This window comes from Macaca nemestrina, chromosome 9 (assembly GCF_043159975.1).
Source record: "Macaca nemestrina isolate mMacNem1 chromosome 9, mMacNem.hap1, whole genome shotgun sequence".
NCBI classification, from domain to species: domain Eukaryota; kingdom Metazoa; phylum Chordata; class Mammalia; order Primates; family Cercopithecidae; genus Macaca; species Macaca nemestrina.
This window is the reverse complement of record NC_092133.1, coordinates 112,655,860-112,678,405: the sequence shown is the minus strand read 5'-3', so window position 1 is coordinate 112,678,405 and position 22,546 is coordinate 112,655,860. Positions and strand designations below refer to the sequence as shown.

Sequence of the window (22,546 nt, the reverse complement as noted above, 5' to 3'; positions counted from 1 at the left end):
CTGGCTAGACCATCCATTATAATACTGATCAGACATCATTATTTCACTTGGATACTAGTGAGAGATACTAGGTTTTTTCAGGTACTCTTTGTCAGATTAAGTAAATTTCTTTCTATTCCTAGTTTTTAAAGAGTTTTCTTTACATCATCAATGAACGTTGAATTTATCAGAGGTGTTTTATGCAAATTTGAGATGGAGGGAATCAAGGTGATCTTAAAATTATCAAGATTGAGATCATTTTTATTTTGTTAATATGATGAATTCATTAATTAATATTATGATGTTGAACAAAACTTACATTCTTGGATTCATTTAATAACCATATGTTATATTTCCTTTTGGACAAAGGCATTTAATAGTCCCTTTTTCAGAATCACTTGGGCCTTCTCCAGTTTCTCTCTCATTTTCTTTCTCTCTCTATATATACACATATACACACATGCATATACATGCACACACATACATATATACACATATATAGTGTATGTACATGCATGTGTGTATATATGTGTGTATGTGTATCTTTTACCACTGTATCCCCCAAACACACGACCTGAAATCTGAGTTTAGAGTAGATGCTAGCATTTAATAGATACTAAATAAACACTTGCTGACCGTATTTAGATGCTTTTAGTTAAATCACTCATAGTTAGCATGTACCTATCAGACATCAAATAACTCTGTTAGATGTTTTTCTAGTTAGTCTCATAATTGTTTATATCAGATTTTTGGAAATAACCCAGGAGAATGAAGTACTCTGTTTAGAATTCCTTTTAATAAGGGCATTTAAAAATGAGTATATGATTAAGGTAGTAGTACATTTTATGAGAATGCTCTTATTAGGATTTCTGGAGAGTCTCTATTAAATTATTTAGATTTAGAATAGTCTTTGGAATCTGAAAAGCCTAACCCCTGCTCTAAAGCAGGAACATACCTGGTATATTCAAGGAGCATTGAGGAGATGGATGTGGCTAGAATAGTGAAGGATGGAGACTGCAGGACGTAACGTTGGAAAGTTGGGTGTGGACAGATCATGCAGACCTTGAAGACCATTGTAAGAACGTTGGCTATAATTTACTAAGAGGTGAAGTCATTGGAAGTTTTGAACAAAAACCATGATCTACTTATGTTTTCACAGAATTACTTTGGCTGCTCTATTGAAATAGGCTGAAAGATGACAAAGGTAGAAACAAGAAATGCCAGCAGGGGAGATGATAACAATACGAGTGATGACAGTGGCTAAGTCCAGGTAGTGGGAGGGGAACTGATTTAAAGTAGTCAAATTCTGGATGTATTTTGAAAAAAGAACATACGAGTTTTCTAAATAATTGAACAAGGGGTTTAAGAAAAAGAATAATCAAGTTTAACCCCCAAGGTTTTGGCCCAAGCCTTTCAAAGGATGGAATTACTACTGTGTGAAATAAAAGATTGAGATTGCAGAAGGAACAGATTTGGTGAGTGGGGTTGGTATCAGAAGGTCAGTTTGGGGAAGTTTAAGTTTGCAGTGTCTATTAGCCATTCAAATAAAGAGGCCAACTGAGCCTGGAGTTAATTGATTCAGACTGGAGATATTTATTTGGGAGCCACTGGCATATAGATGATTGGCATAAAGCTAAGAATATTTATTGCTTAGAGAAGGTATATGGACAGAGAAGGAAAGATATGCAAGGACTGGGCCCTGGCAGTCTAATGTTGATAGTTTGGGGAGAGGAGGACCAACAAGTAAGGAAACCTGAAAGGAGCAACTACAAAAACATTAGGGAAACCAGGAGAATACAGCATGGTGTCCTACAGGCCAAGTGCAGGAAATATTTCAAAGAGGATAGAGGACCAACTGTGAGGATTTGCCCCCAGAAGAAGTACGAGGACAGAGAACCAACCACTGGATGGAACAACATTACAGCACGTTGTATTACTGAGGGGGATACTGATGCAGAAGAAAGGAGGTTAAGTTCAGGATCAAAGTCCTTGAGTAGATGAGAGGCTATGGAATTCCATATTCAAGGAGAGGGATTTACCTTCTTTCTAGTTAAGAAGAAAACCAGGCAGAAAATCCCCAAATCCATAAGTAGTACCTATTTGAACAATAAGGAAGACTATCCTAATAATCCTGTAAAGATCTGTAATGAGGCTAAGTCTCCTTACCTGGGAAGTTAGTTTAATCTTTAGAGACATTCAATAAATAATACAATGCTTTCACTTGGGAGTGGGTAGGTGGGTCATTCCTGTTGGATAATGCTAAATTTATCTCATTATTCAATATGCAATTAAATTTGTTTACCAATTTCTTAGTAGAGTGCAAAAAGAGAGTCTTAAAAGACTCTAAAATTTTTGAACTGCAAGAAAAAAATCCTTTAGATTTCAAGAATAGTAATTTTTGTTGCTGCTGTTTCATAAAACAAAATGCGGTAGGTTATCCTTTCGCAAGTCTAGTTAATGACTGGACTTAGGAAAGAGAGACCTGAGGCAAAGCCTATGGCAATTAATCTTCTAGAAACTCATTAATTGATAGTAGAAGACTAAAATGACCCAGTGTTTAGCAATTCTACATCTGTAATAATTGGGACTGGAATATTTTACAAATTTCAACTCTAAGATTTTGGTTTCATTCATAAATTATAGAGAGAGTGTTTAAAGACTGGCTTTGAAATACTAATTTTTACAATATCATTTGAGAATTTTTCAAGCTTAAAAATTATGATTAAGAATTATTATAGAAGAGATGATATAGAAGAGACAAAAATCTCTGCCTAGCAGAATTCATATTATAGTAAATGAGACACGGAACATGCAACAAATGCAATAAATAGATAAATTATATAATGTATGTGAAGAGGATTAAATGCTATGAAAAAATAGAGCCGGGTAAGAGTTACATTTCACCTTTAAAAAGTTTACAGTTCATAAACTAAGTGAGCATAAGATTAAAAATAAGCCAACTACAATTCTTTTTACATACTTGGTTGATTCCCTTGCTGGAGATTAGAACAGTTCTGTCCCTGCCCTCCTGAGATGAAAAGGAAAGGTGAGATAAGGTGAGCAGAGCTGCTGGCTGGGGCAGGAAACAGGAACAGTGGAGTGAAAGGAAAGATGCTTAGTCATGTAATGACAGGCACTGACTTAAACAATATGCTAAATCTAGATTTGGTAAACTCTATTAAATACTTTTTCAGGTTTTACAACAAACCAAGTTCCTTAAACAGAAACAACTTAGGTGTTTGTTGTTGTTTGTTACTGTGTAGTATTCTTCTTGACCCAACCCCTAACTAACCCCACTAGTTTGGTGACCTTAATAAAGTCACCTCTTTGATTCTCAGGTTCCAAGGAACACTGACATCCTGACATCATAATGTTACTATGAGGATTAAGTGAGATTTTAACTGGTAAAGAACATAAAGCTCTTTAGAGCTATTATTACCGTAGTTTAATAATAATACATTACTTTCTTAATTCTAATGTTTTTTCAAGGGTTGAGAAAAAAAAAAAACAGAGGTTCTAATATCTATATGGTCTTGAATTTGAGTGTCATTAACAATAACCCCTACTGAGACTATTACGGCAGTAACACAGGCGTATGAAATTAAAAGAGCTAAGCAAAAAGATACATGAAGCCAAGCCAAAGGGCCCTGGCCTATCCCTGAGTTAGTAAATCTCTTCATATTCTTCAGTCCCTGCTCAAACAGAGGAGCTGTACATATTTATCTGTGGTCGTTAAATAAATTATTCCTCATAAACATACAAACATAGATGATTATATTAGCATTAACACTGATGAAAAAATGTAAATATTTTGTGACTAAAACTGCACATATGTTCAATTATTCTGTTTTAAAACAGTAGTGAAATAGTATCTGACAAAATGAAAAATAAAAGTAAGGTAAATAAAGAGAACAGGTGTTAGGGATTCAATTAATGGGAGACATCACAGATTTTGTTTATTATAGAACTCATGAAAAACTATGTATTTCTATTATGAGAATTCTACAACTTACTTTCTGCTGTAACAACTGCTTTGAACCAATCAATAATTATTGAGTAGTTAAAAATCAAACACTCATTTACTGGACACCCCCCGCCCTCAACATGCCTGTTCCACAGACACTCCCCTTGATATACGTGGTGTGCACCTTTCTGAAAACATGGAGAGGCACTCAAGTTTTCATGTCTTGTAACTTAAAAGAGGAAATCACAATACTTCTGCAACTCCAATCACTCTTACCCGGCTCTATTTTTTCATAGCATTTAATCCTCTTCAAACACATTATATAATTTACCTATTTATTGCATTTGTTGCATGTTATGTGTCTTATTTACTATAATACAAATTCTGCTAGGCAGAGATTTTTGTCTATCTGATTCCTTAATGAATATTAAGAACTTAGAACAGTGCCTGGGTACGTAGAAGCAGGTCAATAAATATTTGTCAGATAAATGAATAAAGGAATTCTTCTTAAGTATCTCTCTTTAAAAAAGATTAGGCACTTTCCCTTGGATCCAAACTAGGGTTAGAAGGTTAAACGGCACGTTTTGACATATTTGGCTTAATATTTGTTCTCTTAATATTTTATCCTACATAGGTATGCAGCTCTATCCAGTTTTCTAAAAACATTCTAGCAGTATTTTCTGCAATGACCTACTACATTGACCTTCCTCTCGACTGAAAGAACAATAATTACTATGCCTGAAACCAATAGTTAGCTCTACTCAGAATCCCTTAAATAATCATTTAATTTCACTGTGATTTCTTTTTTCTGAGACCATTGTTAATGACTTGGATGACTTTTTTTAAATTGACAAAATTGTATATAATTATGATGTAGAACATCTTTTGATAAACAGATACATTATGGATAGGCTAAGTCAAGCTAATTAACATATGCCTCATCTCGTATACTTTTTCTGTTGACAAAACTTAAAGTCTACTCTCTTAGCAATTTTCAAATATATACTATATTGTTATTAACTATAGGCACTATGATGTACAACAGAGCTCTTGAATTTATTCCTCCTAACAGAAATTTTGTATCCTCTGACCAACATCTCCCCAACTTCTCTACCCTCTAGCCACTGGTGACCACCATTCTACTTCCTGCATCTATGAGTTCAACTGTTTAGATTCCATATATAAGCGAAATCATTCATTATTTCTCTTTCTGTGCCTGACTTATTTCTCTTAATATAATGCCTTTCAGGTTCATCCACATTGTCACAAATGACAGGATTTCCTGCTTTAGGGCTGAGTAATATTCTATTGTGTGCATATACCACATTTTCCTTATCCATTCATCCTTTGATGGAAACTCAAGTTGGCTATTGTGAATAATGTTGAAGTGAACTTGGTAGTGCAGATATCTCTTTGACATATTGATTTCATTTCCTTCAGATATATATGGCAGTGGTGAGATTGCTGGACCATATAAAAGTTCTATTTTTGAGAAACTTCCATATTGTTTCTCATAGTGGCTGTACTAATTTACATTCCAACCAACAGTGTACAAGGGTTCCCTTTTCTCCACATCCTTGCCATCACTTGTTCTCTTTCATTTTTGTTAATCACCGTTCTAACAAGTAGGAGGTAATAATTCATTGTAGTTTTGTGATTGGTGATGTTAAGCATTTTTTCCATCTATCTATTGGCCATTTGTATGTCATCTTTAGAGAAATGTCTATTTATTCAGGTACTTTGTTCATTTTTTGAGTTGTTTTATTTCTACTGAGTTGTTTGAGTACCTTATGTATTTTGGATATTAACCCCTTATCAGATAAATGCTTTGCAAATATTTCTCCCATTCTATTGGTTGTCTCTTTACTCTGTGGATTGTTTCCTTTGCTATGCAGAGCTTTGTGTTTTGATGTAATGCCATTTGTCTATTATATGTTTGCTTTTGTTGCCTGTGTTTTTGTCATCATATCCAAAACAATCATTGCCCAGACCAAAGTCATAGAGCTGTTTCCCTATGTTTTCTTTGAGTAGTTTCACAGTTTCAGATCTTATGTTTAAGTCTTTAACCCATTTTGAGTTGATTTTTGTATAAGATATGAGATAAGGGTCTAATTTCATTCTGCAAGTGAGTATCTAGGTTTCCCAGCACTGGAACAACTTTTAAAAGATATTCTCTGTTGACATTTCTTTATGGAAAAATTGTATTAGTTGTATTTATATTTACATTCTTTCCAGTTTATTGTTCCCCTTTGGATATATCGCTAGGCCCTTATCTTTTTATCATAATCATTTTTCTGAGATATTCAGTTAATCCACACTTTGTTTCATTTTACTCTTTAAGTGTCCTAAAACTTTTTTTTAAATGTGGCGGAGGGAATTCTTTTCTTTTTCCTCCCTCCTTCCCTCCCTTCTTCCCTTCGTCCCTCCCTTCCTTCCTTCCCTTTGCCTAAATTACCTTTTTGGTAGACTTCTGAGATTTCTTTCTACTCTGCAGTCATTTTTGACTAGCGATAATCTTGTGATACATCTTTTTGAGAAAGGTTTCCCTGCTGTTTAAATTTCTTCCTATGACAACTATGTCTTGTGATATCTTCAAAAAATTTTCTTTCCTTCACCCCTATTTCTCCCATGTATTGATTTGTCTATTTAACTAATTTAGAAGACGCATATTGAAGACATAATACCTTGAGAGTTCTGAAAATTAATTATATATGTGGTTGGCAATTTATTTTGGTCCAAAAGGAACTACTATAATTATTATCTCTTGGTTCCATATACTACATTAACATAAATTTTTTATGTTCCAAAAGAATTTTTTAATGATATTTGTGGGTTATGCTACTAGCAATGGAATATTAGCTTTTCTCCCAGCTTAGTTGTCTCCATGAAAGGTACACTCTCGAGAAGATACACTCTTGACCTTTTCTGTCTCCATAACTCCAGAGATGTATTGTTATGTGTCCTTACATTCATGGGCAATCTAGATCCATTTTTCTTCCAGAGCTATTAAACTCTAATTCAGAGTTTAAGTTGTTTTTGATAGTGGACATCTATCAACTTCTGACCACTATTTCCCTTTTTGATTTTGCCTAACCATGGTAAAGATGCCTGTTTCAAAAATCAATCTTTTTTCCTTAGCTCACAGGACTCAGATATACAATATACAAACACCATATGCAATGGTTCTAAAATGTAATGGTTAATCCTCGGTAGCTCTTTTAAAAAGAGTTATCACTTCTTCAGCCTTTGTGCTTCTTATTGGGTTAGGTTCAGGTTATTAACTCCTCTGAGACAAACTGTGATCTCCTTCTATATCAGTTTCCAATTAGAACTCCTGTCCCATACCAGTCATAGATGGTATATCCATGGTATAGCTATTTTTAAAATATGTTTTTCAGATGTGCTCATCACTATAACAGAAGTTATTAGTTATGATGTCTATCATAAAAGTGTTTATAGCATAAGGCATGGAACAATTGATTATAACATAAATATGGTAGAAATTTGAGGAGGGTGGTCAGAGACCAGGGGAATTAAAAAAGAATAAAGGACAGATGCGGAGGGGTAAAAGGTGGGAAATGAAAGGATCTTCCTGACAAGTGAAACGTCAGAGAAGGAGATGTTTTGTGTTCACAGAACTGCCTAACTAGAGAAGAGGAGGTACAGAAAGAATTAAGTCATTCAAAATTGTGTATATTATGCAAACATTTATATAAATACTGAACATATAACAAAATATCCAATAGAATACTTCTCATATTTTTTTCTGAGTATTTACACTTTATGCTTTAGAATATTGTCCTGGCAGAGCTCTGAGTTTATGTTTATTGAGTACAACAGAATTTAACCATGGGATTTGTAGTTGTGAATAATAATGGGTAGATGGGGAGGGGAGCAAGGTTGGGAATAAAGAACCTTCCTTTCTTCTAGAATCTAAACTCAGAAGATGTATAATTCACCATCTTATTGTGAAATGAGGCTTTCATTCCTTTTCTGGAACATGGCAGCAATCATTCTCCAGTTAGATCTAAATGATTGAATTGCAAGGTGAACTGTCTTGGTGACTAACTCATTTTCCCTCACCTCCAGCACCCCCTTTTCCCAAGATCAAGCAATTTTCTTGTGTAATGAACTGTATCTGCTATCAAGTGGCCTGGAAATTAAGAGGTCCAAAGTGTCTTCCAAATCCTTGTTTCCTATTTGGTATCATGACGTCTTTCGCTGCTACATCACTGATCTATGTTTCCCAAGACTATACAAAGGAGGAATGCAGAAATGAATGGAATGGCAGAATAATGTTATACGTGGGGGAAAGGCTTCAATCGATTTTGTATTATTCAGGGAATAGTTTTCTAGCTAATGTGTTGTCAAATTCTTTGCATCAGAAGCTTTTGTCTGGTTGATAGCTTTTGGTCAGTTCTGTAATGATTAGCAGTGGAAGGAGAACAGATACAAGGACATGCTTTAAAAGCAACACCAACCTTCAAAAGTGGATCTGAGTGGTTTGATTTATGCCCATGACATACCCAAAGTCTGGAGAAAGTGAGTTCAAGGGAGGACAAAAAAATGTAAGCAAACTAGGTAGTAAGGAAAAAAACAGAATTAAAACTGTACGTTTTCTTGATTTACTATGACTTCCACAGACACAGAAAACAAAACCAGAACTATAATCAATTTGTTCAGTCAGTTCAAGAGGCTAATATTTTTTCATCTAGTCAATTTATAAATATTTATTTTAGCAGACAATATCTGTATACTTTCTTCTACTAGCCATTTCTGTTATTTATAAAGTTTATGCTAAACAGTTGATGTTTTATATATTCATACATTACTTTTTGGCATTTACTAAAAATGTCACCAGTTGGCTAATGAAAATGTCTGCCAGAAAATCTTCCATATTTTATGACATTACTTTTTAGAAATTAATATAGATATTTATTGGTGCTTACCAATCAAAAGCATGATTATCAAATGGGCAGATTCAGGAAATAAGCTACTAAAGAGAAAAGTTACTTATTTAATGTAATTCAATATACAGAAAATAATAAAATTCCAGAACTATTTACAATATTAAAAAAACATAAATTGTTGTCAGTAACTAACATGCTGAATAATGTTGGTTTCCCATGTGTATGCTTTATATACTATTATAATTAAGAATGGCTTTACCTGTAGCTAAAATATGGCTTCTGAAGGTAAAACAACATACTTATCTAAGCCTATATAGCAATAATATAAAACAGTATCAAATCTAGGAATAAAGTAATTTGACTCCTTGTGGGCATTTTTTATGATATGCAGGAACACCTTATAAAATAACCTAGAAAGAAACATGTGATTAAATTCACATTTGACAATTAATAGAACACCTTGGCCAAAGTCTAGGCAGATAATTTCAGAGACAAAACTGGTCATAAAATGAAAGCCATTCCTTTGCAAAAGCCTTCAGATATAAAAAGTAACATTTTTTTTTTGAAACGCTATAGGTGAATTTAACACAAAAGACCTTAACTAGGTCTCAAGATACTTAGCTAGCAGGATCACTGGCTTAATCAGTGATGAAATTTATTAGATATTTACATATGTTTGTGATTGGTCCACTTAAGTGTTTTCATACATATATATATATGGACTATATATATTCCATATATGTATATATATTCTAAAATGTTGAACAATTCATATGTTCCAGTGTGAATAAGCTACCAGTTTTGAAAAATTTCGAAGCATGGTGAGACAAACTCATATAATTCTACTGGCAACACACATTGGTACAATCCTTCTTGAGAGGAAGCTGATAAAATATTTTAAAAGACACAACTGTGTTCACTCCCACTGATTCAGTAATTTCAGTTTTGAGAACACTTTCCCAGGAAATGATCAAAAACCAACCAAACGAAAACTATATCATAACAATGTTTATTTAAAAAACAAAAAAGGGAGTAATTTAAATGTTCAACAATAAATAACTGGCTTAGGAAATGACAGTATATCAATTTGAGAAACATAGCAGACAAGTGAAAAAGGACAAATATAAAGGCTATGTACCTGTATCAGGAAAATGTATGTGACATGTCAGTTAAAACAGCATAATACTAAATTACATGTAGTTCTCCTAAGTGTATGGAAAAGACTAATTGTTATGTAACTATATAAACTATACATGGGAAAAAAGATTCAATAATGCAGGTTTTACTGAATAACTCAGTTGGGGGTAGGAATAGGGATAATTGCTTTGACTCTAGGTATTGTGTGATGTTGTTATGGTGGGTATTTGTCTCCTCAGACCTCAGAGTTCTGAGTCCATACCACCTTCATGCACAGCAGTAGACCCTGAAAGAAAACAAAACAGAAGCACAGACAGACACAGAGGCAAGAAATGGAGGGGTGCTTTTTGCCTATCTAAAGGTGTTCCGATTCTTCACTTGTGTGACCTGCGTACACGTCTACTCTCAGGGTCTGTGAAAAAAACAAAATCTCTTATATCCTTATTAAAAATTCCAATCATTTGGCTTGGACCAGTTTGAATTGCTGCAAACCAAGAAACAAAAATAAGTCTTAATATTTATATTATAGTCTTTAACTTGTGCCTTTTTTTTTTTTTTTTTTTTTCTGAGACTGGGCCTCACTTGTTGTCCAAGTTGGAAAGCAATGGCACAATCTCAGCTCACTGCAGCCTCGACCTCCTGTGTTCAAGGGATCCTCCTGCTTCAGCCTGCTGAGTAGCTGGGACTACAGGTATGTACCACCATGCCTGGCTAATTTTATTTTTCATAGAGACAAGCTTTCACTATGTTGCCCAGGCTGGTCTCAAACTCCTGGACTCAAGCAATCCTCCTGGCTTGACTTCCCAAAGTGCTGGGATTACAGGCATGAGCCATCATGCCCAGCAACTTGTATTTTTAAAAATAATTGTGTAAGAATGATAAGAATCCTATGCCATCTAACTGCATTGCAAATACTGTTAATTTATCCTAAGGTAAAAAGTTTACTTATTTTTTATTGATGCAGAATAGATGTGCACAGTTTTGAGGAACATGTGATAACTTAATACATTCATAAAATTTGTAAAGATCAAATCAGTGTACTTGGGATATCCAACACCTTAATTATCTGTCTTTTCTTTATGCTAGAACCATTCAAATTGGAAGTTTACTTATTGTTTAGACAGTTTCTTAAATAATAAAGCTAATGTAAGCTAATAGTATTTCTAGACAACATAATATTCCAACAAATGTTAAACAAACAGCATGTTACTATCTCTTCTTTTTGCTCTTTAGGTTAGAATTAATACAACTATGCCTGAAGTGACATTTTCAGGGATACAAACGATCTCATCGTTAAGCCTTGAACAGAAAGGCACTGTGTAGAAATCTAGTGGATTATGCCCTTACTATTTGACTCTAATCTTTCCTGAGAGTCTGCTTTTGCTGTTTTTGTTACCTTTCATATATTTTTACCATGTGCCAGATCCTACATAAAACACTTCACATACACTGTCCCTTTTGCCCTTCATAAAACTTCTGGGCTGGAATGTTTTACCAGCTGCAGAAACCTTCCCTCTTTTCTACAATTATTGAGTGTACTTCTCATCAGACAATGCTTTCCGAATAACAAATGCAAAAATGAAAGCTCAGACTAGGAGACAGATGTTAAAAAAATAATAATAATAAAAGTGATAAATGTGGCCAGGCGCAGTGACTCATGCCTGTAATCCCAGCACTTTGGGAGGCCGAGGCGGGCAGATCACGAGGTCAGGAGTTTGAAACCAGCCTGATCAACATGGTGAAACCCCGTCTCTCCTAAAAGTACAAAAATGAGCTAGGCATGGCAGCAGGTGCCCTGTAATCCCAGCTACTCGGGGGGCTGAGGAAGGAGAATCGCTTGAACCTGGGAGACGGAGGTTGCAGTGAGCCAAGATCGTGCCATCCACTCCGGCCTGGGCAATAAGAGCAAAACTCTGTCTAAAAACAAAAACAAACAAAAACAAAACAAAAGTGATAAATGCCATAGTAGTGATATGTACAAAGTACCCTGACGTATGTGAGGGAATTACTAGCTATTCTGGGTATTCTTGGGTATTCTGAGTCCATACCAGGAGGTGGTTGTCTAATCCCCAAGAATTCTGATACACCCGGAGAAGTGCTGAGATAATCTGAAATCCAGGGAAAGAAAACTAATTTGCCTTCTCAGAAATACGTCAGGTAATCTAGAAGATGCAGAATCTGAATGACAGGACATTAGTATATGTTAAGCTGCAGTAAATATAATAGTGAAAAAATAGCAAGTATTAAAAAATACATTGGGGACTCCTTTTTATATTAATTCATATATCATATACTTTTGAGGGCATGCCATGTACTAAGGCAGTATTAGGACCTGGAAAGCCCACTATAAAAATGTATCACCTGGAACAACTTCATTAATATTGTAAACATGGGAAATATTAATTATGCTTTATATTGCTGAACTTTTAGCAGCAGTGCAGCACTACTTGCTAAAATAATCCACCCTGCGTGTGCGGGCCCATTCCTGTAATCTCAGCACTTTGGGAGGCCAAAGTGTGAGGATTGTTTGAGCCCACGAGTTTTAGACCAGCCTGGGCAACATGGCGAAACCCCGTCTCTACAAAAAGTACAAAAAATTAGCAGGCATGGTGGTGCACGCCTGTAGTCCCAGGTACTTGGGAGGATTAGGTGGGAAGATCACTCAAGCCTAGGAGGTCAAGGCTGCAGTGAGTCATGATCGCACCACTGCACTCCAGCCTGGGCAACAGAGCAGGACCCTGTCTCAAAAAAGAGAAAAAAAAAGATAATCTGCAAATATTATTGTTCATGTGTGCTTAATTTGCAAAGTCACATCTTATTTGTGTGTTGCTTTTCCTTGCAGAATTATTCCTTCTTACATGATTATTCAAAATTAATGCAGGAACAGAAAAATACAAATACCACATGTTCTCACTTACAAATGGGAGCTAAGCATGGAGTACACATGGACATAAATATGGGAACAACAGGCACTGCAGACTACTAGAGAAACTACATACTGGTTACTATGCTGACTACCTGGGTGCAATATATCCACGTAACAAACCTGCACATGTATCCCGTGTCTAAAATAACAACTGATATTTTGTAAAAAGTTAAGTTCTCTTGACGCTGTCCTGCTCACTTTTTCGTTTCCCTCACAGAACACTAATTCACATCTTCCATATGGTAGACGCTCTTAACTTCAAGGCCCTTCATGGCCTACAGGTGCTTTCAATGTAACGTCCCACATCCTTAGCACCTTTGTACGGTTTAGCTCCTGCTTACCGACCTCTAAGGCCTCATCTGGAACTATGAGCCCATTTTATTCAATGCTTTAATGCTATTGGATTTGTACTGCAAAGCACTATACTTTCATTGTGAGATTTCTGCATATGCTGTGACTTCTGCCTTTAATACTCTCTTCTCCTACTCTTCTGACAACACTATTACTTCTCCAAGAAAGATTTCCTTGACTCCGGGTTTGTTTAGATCTTTCTCTTAGGTACACCATATTTCCTTGACATTTGTGTATCAGCCTTTTAATATGTTTCTCCCACAAACTTGTAAGCTTCTTGAGATCAGGGACCATATTAGGCATTTATAGTTCCATGCGGTATCTGCCACATAGAATATGCTCAAGAATATTAGTTGACCTGTAATTCCAGCACTTTGAGAGGCCAAGGCGGGTGAATCACCTGAAGTCAGGAGTTCGAGACCAGCCGGGCCAATACGGTAAAACCCCATCTCTACCAAAAATACAAAAAATTAGCTGAGCATGGTGTTGCACGCCTGTAGTCCCAGCTACTCAGAAGACTGAGGCAGGAGAATGCTTGGACCTGGAAGGCAGAGGTTGCAGTGAGCCGAGATCCTGCCACTGCACTCCAGCCTGGGTGACACAGGGAGACTGTCTCAAAAATAAATAAATAAAAATAAAAATAAAGAATATGAGTTGAATGAACTAATGAACAATTAAAACTTCTACATGGCACAATGCTAAATGTTATATACAGAGTAATGACCAATTAGCATAATGCTATAAATCTGCAAATTAAAGATGAACAAATAAAACATATTTCTCAATCATGAAATACAAAACTTGCATACTGTGAGTGGTAGAATAGTGGCTCCCAACGATATCCACGTCCTAATTCCCCAAACCTGGGAAAAGGTTTGGTTATATGGCAAAGGGGAATTTACATTGTAGAGGGAATTAAGCATGCTAATCAGCTGACCTTTAAATGAAGAGATATTTTGCATTATCTGGGTGGGCCCAGTTCAGTCACTAAGGGCCTTATAACTGGAAGAGGGAAGCAGAACAGAGGAACAAGCAAGCTGGCAAGATGCAAAGGACTCTGTTGGATGTTGCTGACTTTGAGGACCGAGGAAGTGGCTTAAAACCAAGGAGTGTGAGCAGCATCTAGAAGCTGAAGCAGGCCTGGAAATGGAGTCTCCCCTAGGCCCTTCTGAGGGAACTCAATTCCGCCAAAACCTTGATTTGAGTTTTGTGAGACCTGTTTTGGACTTCTCACTTCCAAAATAGTAAAACAATACATTTACTTTTCTTTTAATTAAAACAATTTTTTTTTTTTTTGGAGGTCTCTGTTGCCCAAACTGGAATGCAGTGGTGCAAACATGGCTCACTGCAGCCTCCACCTCCTGGGCTCAAGTCATCTTCCCACCTCAGCCTCCCAGGTAGCTGGAATTACAGGCCTGCGCCACCATGCCCAGCTAATTTTTATATCTTTTGTAGACATAGGGTTTCGCCATGTTGCCCAGCTGGTCTCGAACCATTGAGCTCAAGCGATCTGCCAACCTAGACCTCCCAAAGTGCTGGGATTAAAGGTGTGAGCCACTGAGACTGGCCAATTTATGTTATTTTAATCCACTAAGTTTGTGGTAATTTTTAACAGCAGCAATAGGAAACAAATACACATTCCCACAAGGAACAGGATTAACTTTGGCTGCATATGACAGAAAACCTAAGAGAATGGCAGCTGAAGCAAGATGTACATTTGCTTCTTTCTAAGAGAAAGCGAAATCTGGAAAAGGAAGTTCAGGGCTGGTAATGGTATTCCACAGTGTCAAGGAATCAGGCTCCTTGGGTCTTTTTGCTCTGCATGACTTAAGGGGCTCTAGACAACTCTGCCCAAGTTGAGAAAATCTAGCAGGATTTCAATCCACAGGAGGAAGGGAAAGGATGGTGAAGCATCTCTTTCTGAAGATCTTCGTCAATGTTGTGCACACCACTTACATCTCTTTGGCCAGAACTAAGCAGCATAGTGAGACCTAGATACACACAAGTAAAGAAAGAGAACCATTTTTTTTTTTTTTTTTCCTAGAGGCAGGTCTCACTCTGTTGCCCCAGCTGAAGTGCAGTTGTGTGATCAGAGCTCACTTCACCCTTGAACTCCTGGGCTCAAGTGATCCTCCTGCCTCAGCTTTTTGGGTAGCTGGGAACTGTAGGTGTGTTTTATGAGGCCTAGCTAATTTTAAATTTTTTTGTAGAGAGTAGATCTTACTATGTTGCCCAGGCTGGGCTCCAACACCTGGCCTTAAGCAATCCTCCTGCCTTGGCTTCCCAAAGCACTGGGATTATAGGCATGAACCACCACACCCAGCTAAGAGTTATTTCAAGTGGCCATGTGATAAAAATGGACAGTTCTATCATTTAAAAAGAGGAAGAAACATATTAGGGACAATTAGCTCTGTCTTAATACTGTGGTATGATTTTTTTCTCTCATTGTTTTAAATATGTAAAAGTTGTCTTGCCTAGATTTTAGATTAAGGCAGAGGTCATTATTCCACAAATAGGTTATTGAATAATTACTATGTGATAGTATTTGCCAGATTTTGCAAGTACGTACATTAGAACATGAGTATATACTTGTTCAACAAATGACATAAGATATTTGTATCACATTTAACATTAGTACTGTAATTAATGGAAATAGCAGAATTATTGGTTGATAAGAAATAAGGTTAAAATGCTTTATTTCTATATGCATATTACTCAGGGTCCTGGCAGGAAGCAGATGGCACATTCAAAGGATACACTGAAGAGAGTTTAATGAAGAGACGATTTACAAGGTGTGGACAGATTTTAGGAGAAGGAGTGATGAAGCAATCAACCATTACCACCCTGGGCCTGAAGACACAAAGAGAATAAGCAGTTTCTGGAACTTGGCAAGACCTGTGGCCATGGGATGAGGGTGTCAGACAGGAGCCAGGGACCTCAGGTAGAGGAATGAAGCTAGAGCCACAGCCAGGCAGCAGGGAATAGAATAAATATCCTGACCTCTCTCTTTTTCCTTTCTCTGATCATTTGCCAAAGCCTCCAAATTGGCTGAAACCAAATAGGAACCAGAGGGCAAAGAAGCCTGGGTGATGTGACTGCCACAGAAGTCAGCCTCGCAGAGCATGGAAAAGCAAAGAATGGACTTTGAAGGACAGAGCATAACAAGGATAATATGAAAAAGCAAAGCATTTCACAGAGTTGGAACGATTCAAAAAAATTTAAACAAAAAGAGAAAGGGAAATGATCCAAACAGAGCGGGGACAAAGAAAGACAGAGGAAGGGAATGATTACAAAGTAAAACAGTGGGGAGGGGCACAGTGTCTGATCTATTTATGTAAGTAGGATAAAGACAGTGAGCAAAGAAATAGAGGCATGAGGTCTGAAGAGAATGAGAAGGGTGTGACCAGGGATCTTAAAGTTGTGCATATAATTGGACACAGGGTATTTATCACCAACTTTCTCATGTGAATTTAATACAATGGTAGAACATCTAAAACCTGTTACTGACTGCAAACATTATAAATGCCTGTACACCAAGGATTGAACAGAGGCAAAGACTGTAACTGAGGATCTGTGGTTTGCAGAATGCCAGCACTTTAGGTCAAAGAAACTGCCATACTCTGTAACAGAATCAATTAGCTGCTAAAAGAAGTCAAGATGACAGAAAAAAGAAATACATGAAGACAAAAGAGAAAAAACAGCGGTAGAAACCAGCTATCAGACCCGATATCATGATGAATACTTAAAATTCACTTAAATCAAAAATATGCGTGTTGCTTCCTCTCAAGTTACCTAACGTATAATTAAGTATAGAAAAAAATGTTATTCATATTCGTAAGTAATATTAGTAATAGAAACTACAGTCTAACTTCTATGGAGGCAGCCTTTGAAAGAAATCCTTTTTAATTATTGTGACTTCATGGAAAATACTAGTTTTACTTTTTGGATGTTCACCGACATCCTGCAAATCTCTTTCTCCATATATTTATACTTACATCTATCTCTGTATTAGACACGTTCCTGAAAAATCACCCCCTAAGTAAGAAACTTCATGTGTTAACATTTCATTGACTTATATTAAAAATAGGAGCCTCATTCCCCAGAGGGGTAAGAACCATTTTGTGGTAAACTATGTAACAAAATCAAAAAGTATGGAGAAAACATTTGTCCCTGTGATACCTCCTGGGAGGCTGTATTCGAAGGGCTGGCATGGGTCCTATGGCCAACTGTGGGTTCTGCATCATCCTGTAGTCATGTTTCCTTCCTGACTCAATGACTGCAGAATTTGGTGAGACTGCAACAGTGAAATGACCATTGCCCTTCTTTGTTCCATGGTGAACCACAAATCCAGAATTACCGTAGGTCAGGAGCCATGGTCAGAGCCAAGAATTGAGTAGCGGCTTTATGGGACCTCTAAATTCTGTACTTTGAGGGATAACATGTATCACATTCTTTTCCTTCAAAATCTCTAAGATTAAAATTAGGTATTGAATTCAAGAGTTGCATTTACATGCTATCCTTCCATGAAATTAACCAACTTTAAATTTCGATGAAGACTAGAGAATTATACATTGCACTTCTCAATGTGTTTTGGAAGAGGTATGTGGGAATGATATGCTTCATGTGGATCACCATGAAATCTCTACATTTTAAATTTAAGATAATTTTATGTCAAATTTTATCCTAATTTATACATGATTCATATAGGAAAAGCAAATAGCAGGTGCAAAGGGTTTATGAAAAATTTATAGAAAAAACTCAGTATTGGAACTATTTTATCCATTTACATTTTACCCGTAAATTTGGAAAAGTTAGTATAGCAATTCATTTTTAGAATATCTTCCCTTCAGCATACATAATCCCAGTGCTCAGTAGCAGCAGAGTGTTAACATTTCATTGACATATTAAAAATAAGCATATATATTGCATGTATGCTGTATGACAGCACTACAATTACTAAAATCAAGAATGCAGGATACATGTTAAACTCATATATTAGTATCCCCTACCATTGGATTTGAATAAGCCTAAATTTTAATAATCTTCTTTTATAAATAGATTCTAAAGACTTTTCCCCTATTCTTTAGTTATATTTAAGAGATAAGAAGCAACCATCACACATGCATCATGTTTAAAGCAGTAATTTATTCTGAGATTTACTTTCATCTGTTTTCTTTCCAGTCCAGATATCAATATTTTCAAGAACATTACAGTAAAGTATAATAATCAAACATTCAATTCATAACCTACATACTTATCAGAAGCTTTTACAAAATGGAAATTTTATGTTAGAAGATTTGGGCTACCAGTAATATTCACTGTGCATATTTTAAAAATAAGGTGAAAAGAGTTCATTGTTTAGGGAAAATGATTGTGGAGAAACTAAAATCACGAGCAATTTTAGTCTGGATATTAATGACAGTAATCACTTTCACATCCATGACTCTAGCTGTTCCTAAGGACTAAGGGGATGAAGGCAGATTATGTATCTTACTGTCAAGAACAGAGTCAGAAAAGGTCAACAATATTAATTTAAGAAATGTTTATTAAGCACCTACTATTGGCTACATACTCCACTAGGTGTTGAGGACATAGAAATAAGAAGAAAAAAAAGTTGCCTGAAAAGGTACTTGTCCACAGAGTCTGGCCTAAACTAACTAAACCAGAAGCCACTAAAGGAAGAAAATGACTTCTGTTTGTCTCTTCACTTCATCTCTTTACGAGGTGAGAATGAACACTGAAGGAAGCTTAGAGGGGAGGTATAGGCCAGAGAACATGAGAAAATGCTATTTGTAATACTTCCTAAGTTTAAGAGTAGATAAAATGTGTGCTAGAGTTGGAAAGTTTTTTGTTTTTTTTTTCCTTACTGTGGGGGCAATTCCATAGTCTATGACCTGATTCAGTAGGCGACTGAAACATTGTACAACTCTTAAAAAGGGAGGAAGAGCTCACACTTAACCAAGCAAAGGACACCGTGTTGACATGCACAAGTTTCGGTTAACATGGTATCGAGGACAGCGAGGACTGCCTGTACTTAAAATGATCATTAAGACTAATGATTCTAGTTTTGGCATTGAGGATGAATGCAGATATATAGTCATCGTGTATAGCAAAGAATATTTACAGTCACATTTCATAGACCAATAAATAATGCATTTACTTCTCAAAATGCCCAAGAAAATGTGGGAGAGAAAATGTTCATCTACATTCAAGATTAAACTTTCTAACTTTAAATCACCAGACTTCAGTTGTAAATTTATTTCAGTTGAAAGGTTTGAAGACATTATTAACGAATATTCTAAAATTCCAGAAGGTGTTTAAAAGATAATTTTAACCTAATAAAAAAATCCTGCCATGATGTGGCAAAAATTGTAAGCATAAATTTATTGAGCACCTATTATGTGTCACTGTACTAGGTGATGTACTACGTTATTTCCAATACTCTGGTCATGTTTCAGTTTTCTCCGTTTCTCTATCAATAACCCCTACATTGTTAATTTATAACTATATTATTTGGCATACAGCTCATTTATTCCATAAAGTTGGTCCCAAAGACGTTTCCTTATTCGAAGGAGGTGGGAAGCAGGAAGGAAACCTAAATCTAAATTCTACTGAACACTGAAGACAACTTTCTTGATATTTGTGGTTATCTGCGTGGTCTTTTCAGAAATCCCCAAACTTGTACCAAGTCAAGGATAAAATAAGATAAAAATCAGCAATCTGTCAGGTTCAGAGATCACATCTGTCAGCCGATGCTTCTTGCCTTAAGGTCCTGCACAGCGATGACCGCTCATTTAGGAAGGAATTCATGGCCTGTGGATACAGGCTTAGCTCTGAGTCCTGCCGCCTAGGATCCCAGGGATCTACGCGAGGAGGAGGGCGGGGAGGGCGGACCGGGTGGGGGAGGCCGAGGTGACAGCAGGTGAGGGCCGGGTGCCGATGGGGAAGTGAGACAAGCACCGTGTGGGTATTACTCATTCCGTTCTACTAACGAGGCTGCTGGCAAGCGGAACTTCTAGCCTCTCTTTCAGTCCAGCTGAAGTTCAATCTCATTGAAGTCACTTCCCATCCTGGTTCGCTTGGGGGGAAATCGGGCGTCCCTGGAAGGGAAGGGAAGGGAGTCCGGGCTGCGCGGGTCAGGTAGCCTCTCTCCGGGCGCCGCATGTCCTCGCCGTCCCCGAAACTGCCCTTTCCCTCTTCAAGGGAACTCCCCGGGGAGTCCAGACCGCGATCCCTTTCCTTGGCCCCGGGGCGCGCGGGGCTGACACGCGAGGCGTGGGACTGATGGTAGCCCTGCCTCCAGGAAGCAGGCAGGCGGGGACCTCTGGGCGCTCGGAGGGGCAGCTCCGAGGGCACAGGGTCCAGAGAGAATCAGCCAGATCTCTCCCTGCCCCGGGCAGCCGCGGCGGGTGTGGCCAGCGCGGAGGCAGGACGCCGCCGAGCCTCCAACTTTACCTTTCCAACTCCGACAGCCCGTCGCCTTTCTGACCACGTCCCCACGGTTTCCCAACACCCACCTCCCTCACCCCACCACACCTGAGGAAAACTTTTCCCTCGCCCCTCAATTCAAATTCACCAGTGCCCACGGTTGCCGCAAACCGCCCAGTCCCTAGCAACAAGGTTCCGGCCGTAGAGCGAGCGCCTCTAGGTGTAAGGAAGGTGATGTCGTAAAGCCGGGAGTGTCGTAAACCAGGTGCGGTGGGGAGGGGGGAGGGGTGGAGGCGGAGGGGTGGGGGGGAAGGGGGAGGGAGGGGGAGGAGGTGACTCGAGCATTTAGACACAAGCGAGAGGATCATGGCGGATGGCCCCAGGTGTAAGCGCAGAAAGCAGGCGAACCCGCGGCGCAATAACGGTGAGTGGCGGAGGGGACCGGGGAGCAGCGGAGTCAGGGGGAGCCGGGCAGCCGGGGCGCCCCCGGGGGTGAGAGGGGCGAGCCGGGCTGGGGGCGGCCGGGGCAGGGACGGCAAAGTGGAGTGGGAAAGTAGAAAGTAGTGCTCTCTGCCCCCCTCCGCTGCCGTCGCTGCCGGAGCCGCGCCGCGGCCGCTCGCTCTCCCTGAACCGTTATGTCTCTTACCTGGTCTCTCTCCGCCTAGCGGCTCCAGCCGCCCCTGCCGCCTCCCTGGACCGTTAGCCGCCGCAGGCGCCGCCGCATCCCCGGCGCAGGGCGGGCGGCCGGGACGCGCTGGCCACTTTTCTGGTCCCGGGTGGAGCGGCTGTTGCTTCTTTCGGCACTTTTCCCCACTCTTGTACCCTTCGGCGCCTCCCTCTGCACTTCCTCCCGGCCCCCTCGGCGGGATTCTCCCTCAGCGCCCAAGCACCCGGGAGCCGCAGAACAAACTTGTGCCCGGCGCTGACCGTGCAAAGTGGCTTCCGCGCGCCGCGGCCCCGGCTGGCGCCGTCGTTCGGGCCCCGCGACTCGGGCCGGGCTGTGGGCGCGCGGCGGGCGGGCGGCGGCGGGACGGGACGACCGCGGGTTGCGTGGGGTCCGTGCGCGCGTGTGCGCGGGCGCCGGCGGTGCGCGCCGCGGGCGGACAGGGCTTGGCCGGCGGCGGTAAAGTTGGGACCCGCGGGCCGGGCGCGCTCGCGGAACGGGGATTAGAGGCGGGGGCGCGGGTTCCTAAGCGCCCCTCCTTTCCGGCGCCTCCCGCCGCCGGGCCCAGAGCCCCGGCCTGGGGACTCCGCTACGAGCCCCGCGATTGGGGTCCACGTTTGGCGGGGCGCGGCGGGGAGGCGCGGGGACAGGGCAGGAAAGGCACCCACTTAACGCCACCGGGAGCCGCGCGGATGGAGGCGAGCTGGGCGGCGGGTGTGTTTGCGGAGTTGTTACCTGGGCTTAGAGACCGGGAAGCACCACAGACAGATCCCCCTCCCGGGGCAGACGCGGTCTCTGCGCCGGGATGGGCCGGTGTGCGTGCGCCTCGCGCTTTTCTCTTTCGCTTTTTGGGGAAGTTGTTACCTGGGCCGGACGCACGGAGCGCTGAAGCCGGATAATGGGGCTTGGATGGCGCTCTGGGTCTCGGGTGGAAGGAGGGTGGGGGGAGGGGGCGGACGGACCGACGGACGCGCGGGGCTGCTACTCGCGCCGCAGCTGCAGTGTTTATTGATTTGTGCTGCTGTGCCAGGGGAAACACACACCCCTCTGCCTGGCGTGAGAGTTAAAAAAGAGAGAGACACACAGCCCGAGGGATCGAGACCTGAACATGTGGTGGTGGTTGCACAGTCGCCTTTTCCAGTTTGGAGAGACGTTGTAAGTTGATTGTATTTCTGGTTATCTCGGGG

General features: G+C 39.6%; 1 protein-coding gene, 1 long non-coding RNA gene and 1 pseudogene across 13 annotated transcripts in view; 1 reads left to right on the top strand and 2 right to left on the bottom strand.

Annotated features, from left to right (window-relative positions):
- LOC139356381 (heterogeneous nuclear ribonucleoprotein A1-like) overlaps positions 1-15,838 on the bottom strand; it is a 51,703-nt pseudogene extending 35,865 nt beyond the window's left edge. Inside the window, exon 1 of the transcript XR_011608152.1 lies at positions 2,960-15,838. The product of XR_011608152.1 is annotated as a heterogeneous nuclear ribonucleoprotein A1-like (transcript). The remainder of the gene's footprint in view (positions 1-2,959) is intronic.
- Positions 1-22,226, bottom strand: part of LOC139356383 (uncharacterized) — a 111,420-nt gene extending 89,194 nt beyond the window's left edge. Inside the window, exon 1 of the long non-coding RNA XR_011608155.1 lies at positions 22,095-22,226. This is a non-coding gene — a long non-coding RNA (uncharacterized lncRNA). The remainder of the gene's footprint in view (positions 1-22,094) is intronic.
- Positions 21,008-22,546, top strand: part of LOC105479938 (zinc finger E-box binding homeobox 1) — a 184,925-nt gene continuing 183,386 nt past the window's right edge. For 5 of the 11 annotated variants that reach the window (XM_024792269.2, XM_011738285.3, XM_011738287.2 and 2 more), the window contains exon 1: positions 21,008-21,119. Coding sequence is in view for 2 of the 11 variants with exons in the window: in XM_011738280.2 (XP_011736582.2) it covers positions 21,062-21,119 (58 nt within the window). In the remaining 9 variants the exon portion in view is untranslated. Of the gene's footprint in view, positions 21,120-22,324; positions 22,515-22,546 lie in introns of those variants that run through there. The other 6 variants (XM_011738280.2, XM_011738279.2, XM_011738296.3 and 3 more) reach the window with 5 other exon arrangements.